This window comes from Pteronotus mesoamericanus, unplaced genomic scaffold (assembly GCF_021234165.1).
Source record: "Pteronotus mesoamericanus isolate MK-2021 breed Mesoamerican mustached bat unplaced genomic scaffold, CSHL_Meso_final contig_32, whole genome shotgun sequence".
In the NCBI taxonomy this organism is placed as follows: Eukaryota; Metazoa; Chordata; class Mammalia; order Chiroptera; family Mormoopidae; genus Pteronotus; species Pteronotus mesoamericanus.
The window spans coordinates 12,910,562-12,932,531 of NW_026555134.1; the positions used below are offsets into that span (position 1 = coordinate 12,910,562).

Consider the following 21,970-nt stretch of genomic DNA (forward strand, 5'->3'; position numbering starts at 1 on the left):
ATTTTAGAGATTTTTGGTTTTTACCACATTTTCTTTTCAGCCTTGTAGAAATGGAGGTCTCTATCATGGCTGCGATTTCAACCACTAATGGCATTTTACTTCAAAGGGTCTGAGATGAATTACATCGTAGGATTGATGTTCATGGCAACACATATTGAGCATAATAGAAATAACTGAGAGATTCTTTATTAATTTGTTTTCAGTACATATTGATATTCTTAGTAACCTGAGTAGTAAATTTTAAGAGTGTTCAAACATTTACTTGCCCGATGTTCACTAGATAATAACCATATAAATATCATTTGTTTAATTTGATACTGACACTAAAAAAAAAATTCACCACTATTCCATTTGACAGATATTTGTTTAGAATTCTTCCATGTCATCTTTTTTACAGAATGTTTTTGCTCTAAATATTTCTGGTCACAGAGAAGGCTCTTCATAGAGCTCATCAGAGGAGTGTGTGAATGAATCACCAGTGCCTGAGACTGACAAAAAACAACCCTTGGTTTTGATCCTCTTCCTATACCACGTTTGCTGAAGAGTATGATTAGCTTTCTCTTCAACACCAATGTTAAAATTCCAAATCAAAATGAACAGATAAAGGAGGCTTTCTGAGCTTATAAGTTATTAATAAATACACTGAATGTCAACTGCAGACAACACTGTTTTTCACTGTGTACAATTTAATAAATTCCACTTAAAAAAGAAATATACTTTAGAAATATTAGCCATGGGGTAGGTGGGGTTCTAACCCACTTATAAAGCTCACCAATTATTCAACATTTCTGTAAACTAGGTTGCTACTACATTAAATCTGAAAAACCTACTAAAATATCCACTCCAATACATATTACTTTGAACCAGAAAAAAAACTCACTGAGTAAATGTCTCTAGAGCATTTTCAGAATAACATGAAAGATACAAATCTCAAACAAACAATCCAGGAGATTTATAATGAAATCTACCTGAGAGAGAAAATAGGTTCTCCAAAGCTTAGAAGAATTGTAATATTCCCATGGCCTAGGATTTTACAAGTTCTAGTCAAATCTTAAATGAAATATAAAGTTTCCCTTTGAGCAAAGACCTAGTAAATTTCCTCCTCACTTAAGAGAAAATGTGGATTTGTAGAAGCCATAGAGACAGGTGCTCCAACTGAATAAATAAGTGGCCCCACCTATAACTGTAATATTGGCAGGACTCTGAGAAAGCTTACAGATGGCAATCCTACAGGCTTGGTGTTCTCTAGAGCTCACTCAAGTGATCCAAATCTTTGTCAAACTGAGCTGTCTCTTTGTGGTGTTACAACTGGCTGACAAGCAGCAACTCTCTGGCCTCACAGAATCTAAGGCCATGCATGGAGCAGTTTTCAGTGAGCTACAAACTGGGACTTAGCTCACTGCATTTTTTTTCTTTTCTGCAGAATCATCATGCCAGACAGACGTTCAGAGAAACATGAAAAGTGCATTATTGTTAAACAAATGTTTACTGAGTGCTCACAAATGACACAAGAATAGAAAAAAGTTGCCTGAATTAGAATGCATTTGAGTTTGGCCTGGAGATTGATATAAATTAAGAGATCTAAAGAAGAATAAGAAACAGCACTTTAGACAAAATAAATTGTTAAGTGGAAGGAGGAGGGTGGAGCGTGGGCTCTACTCAGGTTGATAGCGCTGGACTGTAGATGTGTGTAGACTAGTTTAAGGAGCCAAGGCTGTTGCAGAGGTGAGCTCAATGTAGTTTGGATTTAATGAATATGCAATAAGAAACATATTTTTTTTTTTTCTTTCTAACACAGAGTTGTATCACCACAGCTATAAACTTAGAAAGAGAATCAATGATTCTCTGGTGAATTGAAATATGGAGAAAATGAGAAGTATAAAGAAACAGTAAGGAGTTCACTGCATTAGCAAGGTAAAGGGTAAGGGAGCTCAGCCTAGGGGTGTGTCTAAGAGGCTAGGACTGAACAGATTAATAAAGAGACCTTATCAGGTTAGACGTGAGCAGACACCAAAAAATCACTGCACAGTCTGCAGGGACTGCAGGCACCACACCATAGTTTTGCTCAGTCGCTTCTGAAATCATTTACCTTTGCAACAGGAAAATCAAACTGATCTGAGCAATATTAACTACTGTGTTCAAGATCTCAAAGGAGCTGAAGAACTAGTTGCCAGTCTAGGTCTGTGTGTCTCAACTACAAATGAGAAATAATTAAAATTGAAAGTGTCAAAGGGACTACAATTAGGGAAATTCTAGAAAATTTTAGAAAAAGTTGATTTGAGATAAGCTTTGAAGAGTGTATTAAGCAGACAATGAAGAAAGAAGGCATTCTGCAAATAATTTCAGATAGGCAAGAAAATATAGTGTAGGTTTGTTGTGAGGAGTCAAGTTTTATTGTAGGAGACATACATAAAGAGCAAGAGAAAGGAATGTTTTAAAGGTGAGCTTACGTTAATTTGTAGCGCCCATCAGTCATAAGGTTTTGAACTCTGAAAATAATTTAAAAAAATTCAAAATATTTCAGTGGATTAAGTTCTAAGAAACTGAATTTAGGCAGAACTGAGTTTATAGCTGTTTCCAACACTTAATTAGATAAGTGATTCACCATATGTAGAATAGGCATAAAAATTTATGTAGTTGTTAAGTTTTAAATGAGGCCGTCCATAAAATATTCTTAGTTCTGTGTCTGCCATCCAGTTAGTGCTCAATGTTTCTTAATTACTATTAACATATTATATAATAATGGAGGTAATAAAAAAACTACAACTAAGCAATACAGCCTGAAGGCATGCAAATGGTACAGTCAACTTAGACTGACTTTATAAACTCAGACTTTAACTTCTATATTAAAATAAGTAAAATGATAGAGACTAATGAAAATGACTGTTGTATGTAGGACAAGAGGAAAATTAGAAAAATACTGATGAAACTGTTAAACAGTACGAATAAGTGGTAGTGTATAACCTGTATTTCAAGTAAACTTTTCAGATACCTAGTCCACTTCTCCTTAACATTGTTATTCCTTTATTTCCCGCTAAAATTAAATTCTTGGTTTAATTCTGTGTATCACTTTGAAAACCACTGAATTTATTATAATAAAAAGTGAATCTCTTTAAATTATGCACATTGCAGACTCACAATAGAATTAATGGTGTTATTTCTCACTTGTATGAATTTTGATTTTAATAATGATTTTATGAATCAGAAAAATAAATATAATTTATCTTACTTCTGTGAAACCCAAAATACGGTAGTTCAAAAAGTGCTTTTAAGTATTTTATAACATTAAAAGATGGTAAAAATTGATAACTTTAAAATTAGATAAGCCGTCGTATCTTTAAAAGGATTTTCAATATAAGTTTTATGTTGGTAGGGCATGAGACTTAGAAAATTAAAAATATAATAAATAGGTTAATGTAACCTCTATTTTCAGAAGGACTCTGATATTGACACTCAAACAGTATATCTTTCAAAATTTCACAAAATATAAAATATTAAGTTATGGTAATATTGTATATCTCAAATATATGTTGCCAAGTGGTTTCTATTCCATGTGCTACTATTCTTAACAAAGACATTTGTGCTCAACAAAATCTTTTTGAATTAGATTGCATTGTTTCCCAGTGTAAATATTTATTTGTATGGAAAGAGAGGTTTTTGATGGCAAACAAATTAACGCTGTATGCAAGAAATCAGGAAGGCATGTTTAGCCAATATAAAGATACATTTATCTATGATCTATTAAAATATTTCTTAGCATCATTTTCCTATATAAATTAATGATCTATTTTCAAGTATCAATTAAATGAGTTATGCCAGATTTTCTAATAAAAATTCTTCAGAGTTTCAAACTTCTCTATGTGTTTGATGTTAATACGACAGAGTTTAAACAGAATTTCAATATATATTTTTAACTATTTTAATCCATAAGCATTGTTTTTGAGCACTCAAAGTTGATGAATAATCTTAATTTACATTAAGATTACATTAAGTCCAGGTTACTTTAAGATTTTCTTGGCTTAGTTGCATAAAGGAATCTCTCTTTTCATACAATATGAAAACTCTGATTCCTTTTTGTTTCAAAGAAACCAAAAGCTATATTTATGTATCCAAAATTAATAAGCATAAAAATAAGATTCTATGTTATTGCAAAGAAAGAATTACCATAATTTCATACTGTTTTTTCTTGAAAATCAGCTGTCAATATAGAAAAAAATCTATAAATATTTCATTATCCATCACCCTTCAAAAAAATAAAATAAAAGGAAAGATAAAGTAAAAGTTCCCAAAGTATAGAAAAAAATTCATCTATTCTCAATCTAAATACAGAGGAGATTTTAAGCTGACTCAGCTAGCAGTTTTAAGAATCACTTAAGGCAAATGTTATTTTTATTTCCCTTGACACTGTCTACTTCGATTTATTATGCGAGGTGTATATACCTTACTCCACGGTGGTATATCCACCAAAGGATAAAACTCTACTAGTTTGAGATTTGTTGCCTAATATTCTTAATACATTTATGTGGTTATATTAAATATTCCTACCCATGACTGATGATAGATTTAACTTAAGAGGCAGTTTCTCCACATTTCTACTAATTTAGTGGGTTTCTCTTTTACAGTTAATTTTAAAGATTCTCTGACACCCTGGTCATGTATTTTAGTTTTGCCCGAACTAATATTAAAGAACTATAAAACCTGATATTTTGCTAAATGATTTTTTTAAAAAAGAAAAGCAAGATGTAGAGCATTGTAACATAAGCAAGTGTTAAATTCAATTAATTTAATTTAAACAACAAATAAACAAAAAAGACAAACAAAAACTCATGGGAACAGACAACAGTATAGCGGGATACCCGAGGGAGTTGGGAGGAGGTAACAAAGGGTAAAGGGGGTCAAATAGATGGTGGCAGAAGGGGACTTGACTTTGGGTGGTAAACACACAATGAAGTATGCAGATGATATATTATAGAATTTTACACTTGAAATATATAATTTTATTAATCCATGTCACCCCAATAAATTTAATAATAAAAATATAAATAAATTAACAAAAATATAGATAAATGATAAAATCAATGCATTTGTTCAAATATTCTTTGATTGATCCACAATAACTAACTTGTTTTTCTCGCATGGATAGCCATAGTGAAGCTACACTTACAGATGTACAACTAAATTAAAATAGTATAGAATATTAACTTAGGTAGATTCACAGTGAACAACTTTTAGAGCCTCACATTATTGTGAAGATAGAGAATGTAGTGCCATGTTGTCTATTTAAAGATACTCCCCAATACCACCATTAACTCTGAATTAACTTTGCCAAAGAAAATTGAAAAGTGGTCAGAAAAAGTGAAAAGTGATGTATATATAAAATAAGCATTTAGCTACAGTCACAGAACATTTCCACAATGTTCTAATGACTATTATTATTAATTTATGCTGGTGTTCTCAAAGATAAAATTATTTATTTAATAGCGTCACTCTGTTGAGCTACAGTAGGAGAATTTCATTCAAAAGAAAAAAATTTTTATTATACCTTTACTTAAAGTTTTAATATTTTAATAAAACATTTCATCAAGAAAAATTCATGGATTCATGAAAGCAGATGCCATGGTAAAATATATCATATTTCTTCAACAGAAAAATAATATATTCACTTAGAGAATGAGAAACCTCAATATACATTATTCTTTTGTGAACATATTTTATGAGAACTAGTTATTGTCTTATATGCTTGCATCAAAATATTATAGTCTAATCTATTATATAGGCATAAAATAGGTTATGGAATGTGCACATTAAATTAATATCAAATTGAGTAAATTTTCCAGATGAGTTCTACCCCTTTGTTATGATATATTGGATTGTATCTGAACTTTTGATGTTTTTCTTTATTCATCTTAATCATTATCTGAGTTGGTTTTTACTATCATTTACCTCAAGAATGAATGTACCAATTGGGAAGGGTTCCTGGTGGCTAGGTGAGCTCAATTTCATAAACAGAGCCTAACAGCCCTTGTTGAACAGAAGCGTCTCATGCAAGCCACGCTCCAGGGAGAAGCCTGCACGGAAGTGCCTGTCTGCACTGTTTCTGCCATGTGAGCCAGCCCTGTAAAAGAGCTCCTGGAGTCCTACTTCAACCAAAAGGACTGAAACTTTCCCTGCCCAGTTGCAGCTGCAGCGTCTTCAATGAAAAACCAGAGCCAGCCCCATTCCCTCCAATCAACACAGTGCTTTTGGACCCATCAAATTGTGAGGATTTGGAGTCCTCATTTGTATGAAAATGGACCAATCAGGGATCAGGGGTAAGGACTTCTCTCTCTCTATATAACTCAGCTCCCCTCTGTCTCAAAGAATGGGTTCCCCTTCCACCAAAGAATGTGTTTACCCGGCTGCAGCTAAAAGACTGGAGACCTCTCATGAGACCAGAGCACAGCAGAGGTGTCTTGTCTCTGTGGGCCAAAGTGGAGCACAGCAGAGCTAAGCTGTCTAGACAGAGATGGGCCTCACAGGAGGACCACCTCATGCCTGAGCGCTGCTGCATGCCTGTGTTGTTCCATAGCCTTGCTGTTTAATAATTGAGCTGTGACACTCTCAAGCAGTTCCACAGCTGTTCTGTTCCACAGACATGCTATATTGCAACTGAGTTGTTTGTACTAACTAAAGTCCCCTCCTTCACCATACCCCAAATGGGGGATTCCTGTTGGAATTAAATTAAATTGATGCCAGTGACCGTTGGTTGATACCCCTAATGAGAGAAACAAATAATTTATGCATCCATATCATTTACTTTGTTAGGGTAAAATAAGTTTGAATGACCATTTCCAGCAAAACCCAAAATCACATTTGACAAAGGAAACAAGTGCCTAGAAATTTGCTCTCTCCTGAGGAGATTACTGATCCTATCAAATGGGTGGCCCTATATTTTACTGAACACTCTGATGAGTTAGCATAAAGACCTTTGAAAGAAGATGTGAGAGCTATTTTATTTTGCATAATAAAACTCAAGAGGCAGATCTGCACTGCAGAGTGTTTCTAAATTATATGTCATTAGAGCTCCATTGATTTTGTCAGTAAAAAATGGTGTAGTATCAATCTATTTGGAGACTTTATTAAATCCTAGAGCCTGGTGTCTAGTAATCACACCTGTACAAAGTTTTTTTTTTTAAGATAATGAAATCTCCATATTTTGATTATAGCTTGCTCTTTAAATCCAACCTTGTTTTCTTATGCAACAAAAATATTACATAGCAAATTCAGGCTACCAATATTACTAAGCGATATTCTGTCAAGAGAGGTGCTGGCCTATTTGATTCATCCAATCTAGGCAACAGGCTCTTTTCTTGTAAGGCTCAGAGCCCTGTTAATAAAAGACCAAACAAAGAGGCAGACAGGATTCTCTAACTCAAGAAGTAACCAAGGTAACAAACAGAACACAAACATGCAATATTAGGCTTCAGGCAGTCAGTACTCAGTGATTTTCTAAGTATTTTACATTCAATGTTGGGTTGCACTAATATGCTAAAGGATTTTGAAAGTACTACTTAAAATAAAGGCAAATCCAGTAACCATAATGAAAAGGAAGAATGGCATTTTAAATCAATGGCTGAAGGGTATGATGTGTTTACTTCTCTTAGAAATAAGATGAAGAAAGTTATTAAGTGTGTATGTAGAAGAAACTCTGCACCAGAATAAGAATGCTGGAAGGTTTACCAACAATGATTTGCATGTGTTTGTATATATTCACTCCTAAAAGTATACTGTTTAATAAACTATTTATGAAGTTTGTCTTTTTCAAATACAGCAGACCCTAGGCTCCGGGGATGTAAGGATCCCAGGAGAGAGGGCCCTGACAATCTAGAGTTAGCATGTATGTGCCGTGGAGAGGGGGAACGAGGGAGGAGAGAAACTTGAGGAAGGGGAGGTCATAGTTTCACAATTTATGTTTCAGATATTCATTATTTGAGAGAATACAGATAGAAAGATCTCTTGCTCCTGGGACATTTGGAATCTTTGTTTGTTTGCTAGTTTATTTTTCTTTGTGGAAGGAATTAGCGTGTCAGTATGAATGTAAGAAAAATGCTGAACTTCACGGAACTGTGATTTTTCTGAGATCTTTAAGAACCATTGTTGAAACAGTATACTTGCTGCTTATTATCCTAAGATTATACTTTTTCTAAAAATGCATTGAATATTTGATATTTTCAATTTCTTCTGATGTGCTAGGATTTCAGTGCAGCCAGACAATTTTAGTGTTAAAATTGTATCTCCATAACCCTGGCTTGACCATGAATCAAGTCACAAGTATAGCGTTGCCCTGATATATGGCTAACCATATATATAATTTTGCTTTAACAGATTTGATAAAATATGAGGGAGAATGATATACTTTACTTTCACTTTCACTTTCACAGAATGTTTATTTTTCCCTTGGAGAAGCTTTAAGGACACATAGATCAAACCCAATCCCTTCTTAATCATTTTCTTGCTGTGATTTATAGCAGAAAAGGAGCGCTAAGACTTCTCTCCAGACTGCCAGGATGGTGCCTGCTACTGATTCCAGCCTCCTTCATCTCGTGTAGTAGAGCCATCGCCATTGGCTGTTGGGATTGTGACAGATCTGAAGTAAGAGATAAACCCTTAGCTCCTCACTGTCACACTTGATTGCACGCACTCTTACATTTGAAAGCTGTCCCACTTCAGGCACACCACGAGACAGCAGGGTTCTTTGGAAAAACAATAATGCTGGGAAAAATGAAAGACAGCAGGAAAAGAGAATGATGAAGTAAGAGATGGGTTGATTCTACAAGAGAAGCCATAGGCACGGGTCTGTAGGAGCGGAGCAAGGCTGTTGAGGACAGGACCTTTTGAACATCACCCATTCACAGGGTTGCCAGGGGTTGGAGCAGAGTCAATGGCACATGACACACACTCTTACATTTGATGTTTGGGGTCTAAAAGAGAGCCCCCCATGACCCTTCTCCTTCCCAGCTCATCCAAGTTGAATGTCACTACAAAGGTTCACTTTTCACAGAATTCTTGGATTAGCCAATCTGAGATACTCATCCAACACTGTCATCTTGGGGTCGGCATGTGGTGGGAAAGGGCAGAGTGTTACAAAGAAATTTTTGGTACATTATTTGTACCTTTTTTTTTTTTTGTTAATTTTGTTCAACAAGTTAAATGCAGGGGAGGAAAAGGTGTTGGAAGTGGCATTTTCAAGTTTTAATATAAACTACCTATTGCTTTCAAGGTCTACCTGTCACTGTGATTTACAGATATTCTCTATTCATCTTATTGCTTATCATGTAATTATTGATTGGAACAAATACACAAACACACTCTCCCAAGTAGAAACATAAATTTTAAGACACTGCATAATCAACCAATTAACCCATAAAGAAAAATGAAGAGAAATGGCAATAATAAAGACAAGAATTTACTAACTGCTCCATCTTTCTCTCAAGAAATAGGAGCATTTTGAAGGTAGATCTCTAGAGAAAAATAAGTGAAAGACTATAAAGAGGAGGAGTTCAAAATTCTAGGCAACATAATCAAATGGTGGTGTGTGGGTGACTTAAAGGATAAGCAAGCGTTTCTAAGCACCTCAGAGAGCATCACCTAAACTGCCATCTTCCCTTTCTACTTATAGGACTAGTCCTGGAGTAATATGTAAATCAGGAATAATTCCCTTCTTGTATTTACTATAAGTATCCTCAATAGTAATTGACATTGGCATGCTTGAACTAGGTGGGATTAAATTTGTCCCTAGCTGTACTCTAACTTGAGAGAGGACAAGAGATGGAGGACGCATGATTTGCAGAAGTTTGCAATGGTCAAGCTATAAATAAATATTGTTCATCAAGTGGCACCTGTTTTAAGTTGTAACAGAGAAATGATTTTGTCGATAAAAATTTTAAACAATTTCTACTTATAGCCTTAAATAGCCCATATGTTAACTGTGCCTAGATGAAAATATCTTGTTGCTACCCTCTTCTCTACCTTAAAACTATTTTTATTTATGACAAGTCAAAAGCTCTAAGAAAGACTTCTGCTAATTCTTGCATTAGTTCTAGCTTATATTTTCTGGCCCTCTTCCATTGCTGTACTACCTTGGCCCCATGTAGTTCTCATTTTTATCCCCTACTAAACAAAAAGAGATCTTTGGAAGAATTACCAAAAATTTTTCAGGGGAGGTTCAGTGCAAACATTTCATCATTCATTGCTTGGATATCTGCCATCTCATTAGCTTTTCTTATTTTCTCAGTTCTCCTCACCCCTGCAATTTTTATACAGAACTTCAAAAAACACGGTAAGATGATAAATTACTGCAAACCAGTTCTTTTTCATTTGCATACAGAGACCTGTATACAAACTCTAGTAGCATCTGCAGAGAAAGTTGTAATCTTTACGTACATCATGGCAGAAATTGACATTAAATTTTTTCTCTTCAAAATGTCACCAAAAATATACAATCAATTATGCCAGTGTCCTTTTTTCTGAGATGTAATTGCTTTGAAATTTAATACAACCATTTTAACATAACCATTTCTCTCAAAAAATGTATTTTTAAATTACTTTTTAATTTCTGGCTAATTAAAAAAATGATAAAAGTCACTAAATCCCCTATGCATTAGCCATATCATAAAAAAATTAAGTGTAGAACTGTAATGTTATTCAAATATATCTATTTATGTGTAATGATATAATAACCTAGTTCTTTGGATACAAATTATAAATATAATAATGAAACATTTTGTTTTACATTTATAGAGTACTTTTTATTTAAAATAATGAATTATCATTTCAATTTTTATAATATTAAATAGACATAATTAGTTCTTTGGAGAACTGTACATTCATATCCATTTTAACAATTTATTTTAATATTATCTATCTGAATGTTTTTGTATATAGAAAAAAAATCCAAGTTGAAATTCTTCACATAAGAAATCTATATTTCTCATGTCATTAAAAACACACTTCTTTTGCAGTGTATAATCTCTTTAACTTTAGAATTATGATTTATGACTTATGAGTTGCTGAAGTTTAAGATTTTTAAAGAAAAGTCTCTATTAATGGCAAATCTGAAAAATGAGTGTCTAGTTAATAGACATTGCCAGTTAACTGAAATGTGCAATGAATTACTAATACAGAAAATACATCACTTTAAAAATATTCAATGAACTTATTTCTGTGAAAATTAACAAAATATAAGATATAAAATGGTTATTCTTACTTAAAACCAAAAAGGGTATAGAATTATAGTGTGATTTAAATCAGTATATTTCAATAAGCATCAGAAAATCATCTGTGTTATTAACTAAGTTTTAAGTAATTTAAATTTTCCCAAAACCATTGGGGAGGGAGAAGTTAACCAACTCACACGCAGGTGTATTAAAAACATCTACTATAGGGTTTTACTGGTCTTTAAAGATACAGTTGGTCAATAAGTATTTATTCAGCCCCTTTCAGAAGCTCAGCAGGCAGCTGGAACGACTGAGGCATATCACACAGCCTCTCCCACCTGCTAGGAAGTGTAGGTAATCGGATGCACAGGTGGGGCTCACAGGCGCAGGTCTTAATGGTTGCATGCTGCGCTGGAGTTTTCCTGTATCATCTCCTGGATGAGCACTCATATGTAAGAAAGAGAAAGTCAGGGACACACGTTTGGTCCAGTAACCAGAGCTCTACACTTTTAAAGACATTTTGATTTCGATGAAACATAGTGTATGTTTAGCATCTGTGCATCTAGTTTCCCTCCGGCTTGCAGCTCAGGTAATCTGATTTCCGCGGAGAAGAAAGATATAAATAAAAACCACAATAGGGTATTTTCACTAATAAACTCTCACTCTATTAGTATAAAGTAGGAATAACTGCATGGGGCCTAAGTTGTGGGGCTAAGGAATGGAATGAATTCAGGTGAGGAGCTAAATGAGTGGATGATACCAGGCCCTTATTTTGAAATAATTTTTAAATAGTAAAATTAGTTTCCTGAAATTCAAATTCCCTAGGCCATTCAAAATGAACCTAACTTAGGTTTTCAAGGATTTTTAAAGTGCCAAAAATTTCAAACTGTTTTGTGAAGACTGAAATAGTAAAATTAGTTTCCTGAAATTCAAATTCCCTAGGCCATTCAAAATGAACCTAACTTAGGTTTTCAAGGATTTTTAAAGTGCCAAAAATTTCAAACTGTTTTGTGAAGACTGAATTCTTTTTTTAAACTGACAGTTTATATTTTAATATAAATTTATAAAGAAATTTTTGTTCTCTTAATCAAGTCTTTATATATTTTACAGACTGAATTAAACAAACTAGAGAATTCTTGACACAGAGACATGGAAAAAAATGGAAAAAAACCGAGAAGAAACCAAACAGGAGAAAAATAGACACTTGTAGCAAAATGATAACTAATCTCAGGTGACCCCCTGCACCAGTGTAGATTATGAGTAGTCTGGGCAACTATTATGGGCAACTCAACACTCAAACATTATTTTATGCCAACCCTTAGAAAAAAATGAAGTAAGCTGGTAAATTTCACAAGAGCCAGTGGCAAGTGGTATTGCTGGAACAGTCAGGCTTAGATCTGTCTGGCAGGAGATGTAAGTTCTTATTACTGTTATTCACTGTTTCCACACAATTCACAAGCTCCTTGGCGGGAGCTTGCTGCATGTTTGGTATTATGTTACACGCTGAGAAATCCAGTAAGCTATATAAGATATATAGTTCTTCCTTCAATACTATATATTCTGGTTTAGGAAACTGTATAGCACTTTCTTCCTTCTTTATCTCCATTCCATTGAGAAACATGGATTAAGTGCCCCCAGGTTTTTAGGCACTGAGGGTATAAAATCCTGACACTTGTCCGGTAGAGCTTCAGACATAGGACATATGAATTTATTGAAATGAGGTTGTAGCCATCTTGGATAAAAGCAGATTAATGTGAACAGGGGTCAAAGGAAGAAAACTAATATTAATTAAAAACACATTCTTTGTCAGAACTTCTGATTGACCTGGACATATATACCAAGCATAACAGTGAGAAAATAGTCTCAAGTTCTGAAAAACACAATCTCAGGAACACATATTTAAACACATGTGGAATTTAGTTAGAAAAATATGCTACATGAAATTGCTGGGAGAAAAGACCAGATTTATTCCTCAGGTTTTTCTGATGCAGAATAAACCCTCATTATGTTAAAAATACATATTTAACAGTTTATTTTTGGAAATGCATGCTAATTTTTACATGTACTCTTCACTTTAGTAATAGGAGTAATTACTTTGAAATGCAATAGGAAATTTGATGATCATTCACATTCATTAAAATGGGATCTATATGCAGACAGGATTGTTATAATTTAATTTAGTATTCTTATAAGAATTCACAAAACTTTCACACATTTCACTATACATCCCTAAAAGGAATAAAGATATTTGAAGACATCCTCAAGCATACTTTTCAGTGTTTTTCATAATATGTAGAATTAACTAAAATAAAATTCTGCCTTTTATGTGCTTACATTATATAGATATTTTTCTAATTATTATTAGTTTCAACTCCAGCTAGGTAGTTATCATTTTGACCCTAAACAGATGTTGTCTTCTGAAAGTATATCAATTATACGTATAAACACAGAATTGCGCATAGTACTTACTGCACACAGACAAACTCCTGCCTCTGGAAGCTATTTTACTATAATGATATAATCTATTTGTTGTAAGGTAAAAGAAATACTTAAAATGATACACTGTTAACTCTACTGGTTTCATAACCACAGGAATTTTGCCCGAAATAATTGTATTAATAGTGCATTTAAAAAAATAAGCAAAGCTTATAATAGCATATTAAATATAGTAATAAGAAATAGGAGAATGGGATAAATTAAAGCAAGTGTTACATATTAAATTATTGATTAGTACAATAATAATTTATCAACATGAAAATAGAAAAGGAAAATTTATTAAACATAACAAATCGATGCCAACTAAATAAAATTTTATTTTTATCAAGTAAATATAAAAACATATTTTTTAGGTAACATCTCAAAGTGGTACCATTTTCAGTCTATATGCTGATTTCTTTAGTCTCTGAGCTATTATAGTGGTTGCAGCCAAACCTTAAAAATGATTACTTTGAAGCAAACAACATATTTTTCATTCTGTTTATTTTCTATATAAACATAAAATAATTGTGATGGGATTCTATATTTTTAATCATTTTATTGTTTGAGCACATAATAGGCATTCTGAGAATAATGATCAACTGCTTGAGAAATAAATTAAATTCTTTGAAAATACTTGGCTGCACAAAAAACAGCTTATAGATAATGTCTTGGCTGCGAGCCACACTACTGATTTCTTAATCCCCCTTTTTATTTTTGCAAGTTGAATTCTGCACTCCTTCAAAATTCTGACAACTCCAAGTTTTAGATAAGACAATTTTCAATTTAATATGAGGGAAAAAAACATACACAAGAACCAAATAATGGCTCACATAACATATCCGGAACAGTTCCCCTCATAAGAATTCACTTGAGAAACACAACAAAGGATTAGTTTGATGCAGACTCACTAACATTGTCAAGCAATACCTTAAGATTTTTTTCAATAAATTATTAAGATACATAATACTAGAAATTGTGATATCTCCTAAGTCTCCCCTTATAAGTATTTAAATAGCTTCTATGAAACTCTGGAGTGATATCACTAGAAATTACTACCTTTTCACCTCTTGTAAATACAGAGATAGAACATGCCAACAACACGTTTTCTCAGAGTTCAACTTAACTATACTTCCTAATACAATTTCGTATTAATTTCTCAGTGGGAAAAAATGATGCAAGAATGTTATTACGATGTGTTGGATAGATTTCTGTGAGAGTGGCCCTTTCCTTAAGTCACGTTCAAATGTCAGCGTCTTGCAAAAGCCTACGAAGAGACCCTAAGTGAGCATAGGCAAAAATATTAAACAGCAAAATTGATTTAAAAATGCAGCCCTATCATTATAAATTCACTCCTCTGTTAGGCTTACAGAGAAATACATGATAGGAAATTCATCACTAATGTTGATAAATAAAAGTTTATCAAGCACATTTTTAGGTGTCTTTGTTGTGTAATTGAAACGTTTGTTATGGTTTCTCATGGCTTTCTGTCAAGGTTAGAGAGAGATCTAAAGCTGATCGCTCAGGTTAGCACTTACCTCATGTGGGTGATGAGGAGCGTTGTAGTGGGAATGAAAAAGTCATCCACTCGGTCAAACTGCTTTCCCACTGGCTGGGTGTGGATCGTGTGGTGCGGCACATTCCCACTGGCCAGGGTGATTACCTACACAGAACACACCCTGTTTAGATCTTGGCGATGCATTCCCATAACAGTAGCGGCTTTCTTTCTATTTGGAGGAGAAAAGAATCTCTGGCATGGACTCTTTATTGCTACTCAAAATTAGTATTTTATTAAACAAACTGAAATTCTGTAATTGCTTATTTTCCATATAGAAATTTATGTTTCTCTAAAGAAATTTAAAAAATAGAAAATAGTTTGTCTTGAACAATTCCTGTTTAAAATATAAAATAAATATACATATAAACAATGGTATTATAAAAATTTTAACTTTGTTATAATGAGAAAAATAAAAGCAAGCATGTATATGTAAGATGTTAGCTTTCTTTTATTTATTTATTTTTTGAGCTTTGATGATGTGTAATTGATGTACAAACAGCTGCCCTCCCATGGAACAGAGCGGGAAGCATAGCACTGAAAACTCCAAAATGAATCATGACATATTTTAGATATTAGAAATTCTAGAATGGATAAAATCTTATTTTAAAGTGTTTTCCTCCTATAAATTGAAAGAAAGTAACAGATTTAGTAAATTTTAATCAGGGGTTTCTTTTTTCCAACTATTCATATTAACTATTTTTTAAACGTTTATTGTCTATTAAAAAAGAGATAAACTGCATTTAAACTTTTATTCCTTATATCCCTTACACACTCAATTCTATCAATTCTTTTTTCAGTTTCTCATACTTCCACATTTTTATTGTCTCTGCTGTATAATGGTTGTTCTGTTAGTTTTTTAAAGCATTTTCTTGTCTTCTTTCCCTCTTTTACATCCTTTTTTTACATATGATCCACAAATTAAAGTTTCCAAAGTACTGACTCTCTAAGTCAAACATACTTCCCTTTTTCCAAATCTAGTGTCTTCCCTTCATTTTCATGACAGAACTAAATAGCATTTTTATTTTTAGGGGTCATTTTTTTTTTCCTGAAAGATTAACTTTCTTACAAGGGAGTATATTTTTCATTGAGTTCTACTGAAAATTGTCATATTCAGTAAAAATAGATTAATCATTATAAGTCGGGATAGGCTCAGTTAAGTTACAGTTAAAAAATAAAACAGGAAACATACCTTTAAGTCTCAGTGGCTTAGAAAATAAAGATTTGTCTCACATGTTCCTCTCCCTGAGGGATCTGGCAGTGCAGCCACTGTTTTCCCTCAGTACCCCACACTGAAGCAGCAGCTAGCTACCTTGAATGCTTCCATCCACAGAAAACCTTGTTTGTCAGAATAATCATATGGCTCCACTTAAGCAAAAAGAGCTCAGCATGTGCCCAGAGGAAGAGGCAACCAAAGTATCGGAAAACAGCCTTAAAAACACTATATCTATTTTACTAATGGATATCAGTGAGAAAGAGAAAGTCAGCTCTGGATTGTGGCCATTCATAATAATGTCTACAAGACTTTAATAGGGATCAACAGAGTAATAGAGACGGAACTCTCCAAATATTCTTCCCTTTGTATTGGATGGAAGCATACAACTCTCAAAATGCATGTACTTGTATTTGAAATTAATTCTTAGACCGACCTGAGCAATAATATTTACTGAGAGCTTGCTATGTGTCCATATGAGTTCTAGGTACTTTACAGGTATCACAAAATTTAATATCTAAACAACACTATAATGTGTGTATTGAATCCCAACCTTCCCAAACGTATATAATGCTAGTGAAGGTATATTAACTGAGTATCACTTGTGTGCTCAGCATAGTTCTAGGCTATAGGAGGCGCAATGCCACTCCCTAGTTCCCCTCTATCTGGAGTTTGTTTCCAGATGGTCCACAGTCCTTCTCATTGCTGGAATTGAGCAGGAAGTGATGGATTGCCATGCTCGGAACTGAGCCGACTAAATGCAAGGACACACAGATTGATCTGATGCACCGTAATCAATAGGCCTCGTCTTTCAACAACCCCTGCCTCATTCTTAATGGCATCCTGCCATTGGTCTCTCAATGTACAGTGCCTTCCACAGACTGAAAGCCACCATCTCCCAGTGTCACCCCATCTGGCCGTGGCCTGCTCCCTGGCCAGTAGCAAAATCTAAGGACTTTATTCTAAGTTGTTTCCTGGGAATATTTTCATCTCTAACTGCGGTACATTTGAAAGATATTTCATAGAAATTGTAAAACTGGGCAGTTGACAGACTCAATTTTTAGATCAGCGTTTCTTAAATTTTTATCAGGCATGACGTCTTTTAAAAAAATAAATAACTACGATGAATCTTTGGGAATTCATTTGAGAATGCTAATTGGAAACATTACTGTCTTACATACCTAAAATTACAGTTCTTGGGTTTTTACTAATTAATTGTAAATATAAAAATAATATATTTTGCTTTCATAATTGGCAAAGATTTGTAAATTTACCTATAATCAAAAGGAAAACACAAAGAATATAAATAGAGCTTTCTGATCCTTGATAAAATGCTTTGTTCCTTCAAGGGTCAGTGAGTACCATTATAAGATATACTGCATTAGTTCTGCCTGGTGTGGTTCAGAGGATTGAGCACCAGCCTGGGAACCAAAAGGCCACTGGTTCAACTCCCAGTCAGGACACGTGCCTGGGTTGTGAGCCAGGTCCCCATCGCAAGGGGCAGTGTGAGAGGCAACCACACATTGATGTTTCTCTCCATCTTTTTCTCCCTCCTTTCCTCTCTCTGGAAAAAAATTAATAAAATCTTTACCAAAAAAAAAAAGATATACTGCATTAGGACAAAATGCTTACTTCCTAGCCTTTACATCCAAACATCCATCTCTCTTTCCAGGCTAACCTTTCAACACTGTGGCACAGAGATACTCTAGCAAAAGTGAGAGCTGGCAATGTTTTTGGTTTGATGAATTCAATTTTTCCAAAGGAAAAGGTTTTCATTTTCAGAAAAACCTCTAATCCCATTTTCTGTGGGGATGTTTTCTGGTAAACCTGTTGGGAGACAGTTACCCATGAATATTTTGACATTTTTGCAGAGTCAGGTCTTTCTGAGCAAAGGGCACTGGCAAACTTGGGCAAAGGACAATGGCATCGCAAAAATGCCTTGGAAGCCAGAGATGCTGTTTTGCTCCTGAGAGATTTAGAGACTTTAAAGCCTTTGAGCCAATTACTGACATTCCAGATGACTGACCTGCCTCTCCCCTCCCAGGACAAGATATGTATATATTCCACAGTCATAATCTCTCTCTGTCACAGGAGAGCATGGCCTGATGGGCTAGCAGTTTAATAAAACTTAGGGACACATGTTTTCAGGGTCCTTTTCCTGTAGTACAACTGCGCCGCACGTGCAGGGTAACGTTAGTCTCCACCACGTCACCCCGTGGGGACTGTGGCTGGAGAACAGACACTAACATACTCCATGGGTATAGGATGGTCTGTTCTCTGATCCATAGACCCTGCGTTTTCTGTCTGTCTATCTAACTATCATCTATCATCTATGTATATATACATGTGTGTATATACACACTAACACACACATGTATAAATAAATCTTCTTGTATATGTTATTTCAAGAGTACTTTTCAGTTCCTAAATTTTATTTTATATTTTCAGGTGTGTCACTTACCTTTCACTCTCGCCCAGAAAATATTTTTAGAATTCAGTAAATCTTATTAGCATTTTTTTTTTTTTATTCAGAGGATAAGAATGCATTTTCAGATGGTTGGATAGTGTGTAGGAAGTTACTTAACACCTCTGCAATGCCTTTAACCCCTTTCTGTATACTATTAAAGATGTTTGCCTAAAGTTTTTTTTAATTCATACCTATTTATCTTCTTAAGATTATATTTAAGTACAAAATATCCAATAATTAGAGCCTATGGCCACAGGCAGGCCATCCTAGCAGCCACCCGCAAGGAACTCTGTGCCCCTTCCACAGAGAGATTGCCTCTGGTGCTCGGCCCCCTTCAGTGAGGCACGCAGTGTAACCTGCTTTCATCATTAGGCTGTGGGGGAAGTTACTTATGTAAATCCCGGCACCCAGATTTTAGGTGGCTTTGTGACTTCTCCTGTATTGTAACCTGGTAAGCACCATGCTGTGAAGATGGTAGTCTAAAGGCTGAGCAGGCACAGGCAAGAGACACAAAGCACCCGGCTAAGCGCCACCGCCACATGACAGACGTGGGAGTGAGGCTGTTTGGAACCTTCCAGCTCTTGCTATCAAATGACGTAAAGTAGCCTGCGGGTGGCCAGGTTGCCACGACGCAGAATTTGTGAGTGTTAAGTTATCCTTTAATTTTAAGACCTACTAGTTTTGAAGTGCCTCCATTTGCAACAATAGATAACTGAAATACTGTATTATATTTTACATGTTTCAAATGACAAATGTATCTAGTGAAACATAAAATAAACCATTAATTATATTAGTTACTTTAAAATATTTCATTTCAATAGACCTGTTCTTTACAAGTTAAATATTTTAATACTGAAAATACTTCAAAATCATTAAAAGTATTGAAGAGACAATTGATTAAAAATAATATTGCATTCAATAGGCATAACTGAAAGTGACCAAAGATTTATGATTTAGGACTTTGTAAGAAAAGACATGTACAGGGCAGTCTTATAATCACAGATGGCTTGAGAAATAGATAAATCATATTTTTTAGGGCCGAACATTTCTTCCCATTCTCTCTCTGTTTCTTCTTAAACTTATAACTCCAAAAATCTGTGTCAAAGAGTCATTGTCAAAATGTATACTGTACATTTTTTCTGTATTTGTCAAACTCATGTGAATAACTTCAAGACAGAAACAAGTTACACACAAGTCATACCACATATTTACCAATTAGAAATGAGCCTGTTCTCAAATAAGAAAATACTATCTGTTGTAGAAAAATGGAGACATGCTTTGAGACTCTGTCTACTTCTCCTGGTCTCTGTTTCATGTGTCCCACCCTCCAAGTCCCATTTTGGAAAGAGAAATCGAAATGTAAAAAAAATTCTTATGAAAATTGCAGGAAGGCAGAAAACTGTAGAAAGGTAAATTTGACTTTTCTTTTTTTTCCAACAGCCTTTGCTTTGTCATTATATGTTATTCTTCCTGCATATAAATGCCACCTTTGACAAATGTGACCTACAATATTTTCCAATCCCCCCCAAAAAGTACTAAGGATCAACTTTCTTTTACCTTTTTTTCTGTGCAGATCTAGATGTGATTAAAGTGCAGTCCTCAGACGGAGGAACATCATTCTTAAGTGGTTAGAAATACCCAATGACATAACTAAAGCTTTAAAGATCATTTGCTCAAATATACTGAAGTGGACTCACCTGTAAGGTCGGAGAAGCCTTTTCCATGGTGCCCCAGCTTAGCACCCAGACCTGATCATGTGACTTGTCATAGTGTAACTTAACTGGGACGGGGTCTGTGCTTACTGCCTGTAATAAATAAGGGTTGAAAAAAAAATATTTTCAAATGGAAACTTTAGCTTAAAACTAGGCCAGAAACTATGGAAGAATCAAGAGTTTAGAAGTCAGATTAAACATTTATGTTGCTAAATTTCTAATTTTCTAAACTTCTACTTCATTAATTTGGAAATGCAACACTTTACTCAAACATGTTTTTGCACCATTTTATAAAGTCTTAAGTTCATTCGTTACTTATGCAAATTGTGTGTCATGGAGAAGCTATTTAAAAACTCAAGATATAAGTGATTAATATGTACATTTTAAGCAATCCTTTAATACAAGTAAGAACTAAGTTTATGCTATTAGGTTTTTCCATCCCAATATTGGTTATGGGATTTTACCATTTGTAATGCTACAATGCCAAAATATGATACATGGTTGTAACTCTCATAACAGATTATCTATTTTAGTTTCCTTAGTGAGAAGTCTAAAACCACAGAAACAAGGAGAAGCAGGTTTTTTTTTTGTACCATACATGATATGGTAAATGTGTGTTTCTGCTAATATTTAGCATTTACTTAAAATAAAACTTCCAAAAAACAAATTGCTTCCAGGCAGTTATTTCACTCACCTTAATTTCAAGCTATTTATGTTACCAGCTAACCCCTTTTTAAAGTTATTTCCTGTAGTAGCAAATATAAATTTTGTAACATAAAACAAATTGTGTTCAATAAAACAGCTTTTATTTAATGTTGAAAACATTTCCTTTCCAAAGCTCTGTTCAATAACCTTAGACAAATTTCCAAGTTCTAGCTCATAATGTTTGCTTTTTCTCAGTGGGTTTAGTTAAGGTGAACTACAGATGTGGTTGAACATACGTAGATTTGTACTTTAACATGTTGGCAATTTAGTCTTACTAAAGTATTTCTTTTCTCAAACTTTTCCATTCACTTTATCTATACTTCGGATTACTGAAGTCATTAATAGATTTCTTAAAAGACCCATTTAAGCATTTTTGTATCATTATCCTCATTCCTTTCTTGCTGGCTAACAGAGTCATGGTATTGTTTTGGTACTGGATGGGCAGCAATGCTCTCAGGGAAGGTGAACATCAGAGATTTAAGCTAGTAACTAATTAATTGCCCTTTGACAAATACAAAGATTCCCAGCCTTTCCAGAGGTAAGGGGTAGACAAAGAGCATACTCTAGCTTATATGTCATAAACATTATTGTGACAAATGACTCCTGAGGATGATACTGCATTTCCATCAAAAGAGAAAATAGCAGGAG

General features: G+C 34.2%; 1 protein-coding gene across 6 annotated transcripts in view; it reads right to left on the reverse strand.

Moving 5' to 3' along the window:
* The window catches only part of FSTL5 (follistatin like 5), a 553,085-nt gene that overhangs the window by 26,791 nt on the left and 504,324 nt on the right, over positions 1-21,970 (reverse strand). For all 6 annotated transcript variants that reach the window (XM_054576111.1, XM_054576108.1, XM_054576110.1 and 3 more), the window contains 2 exons: positions 20,603-20,710; positions 15,209-15,333 (listed from right to left, as the gene is read on the reverse strand). In XM_054576111.1, coding sequence (XP_054432086.1) covers positions 15,209-15,333; positions 20,603-20,710 — 233 coding nt within the window. The remainder of the gene's footprint in view (positions 1-15,208; positions 15,334-20,602; positions 20,711-21,970) is intronic.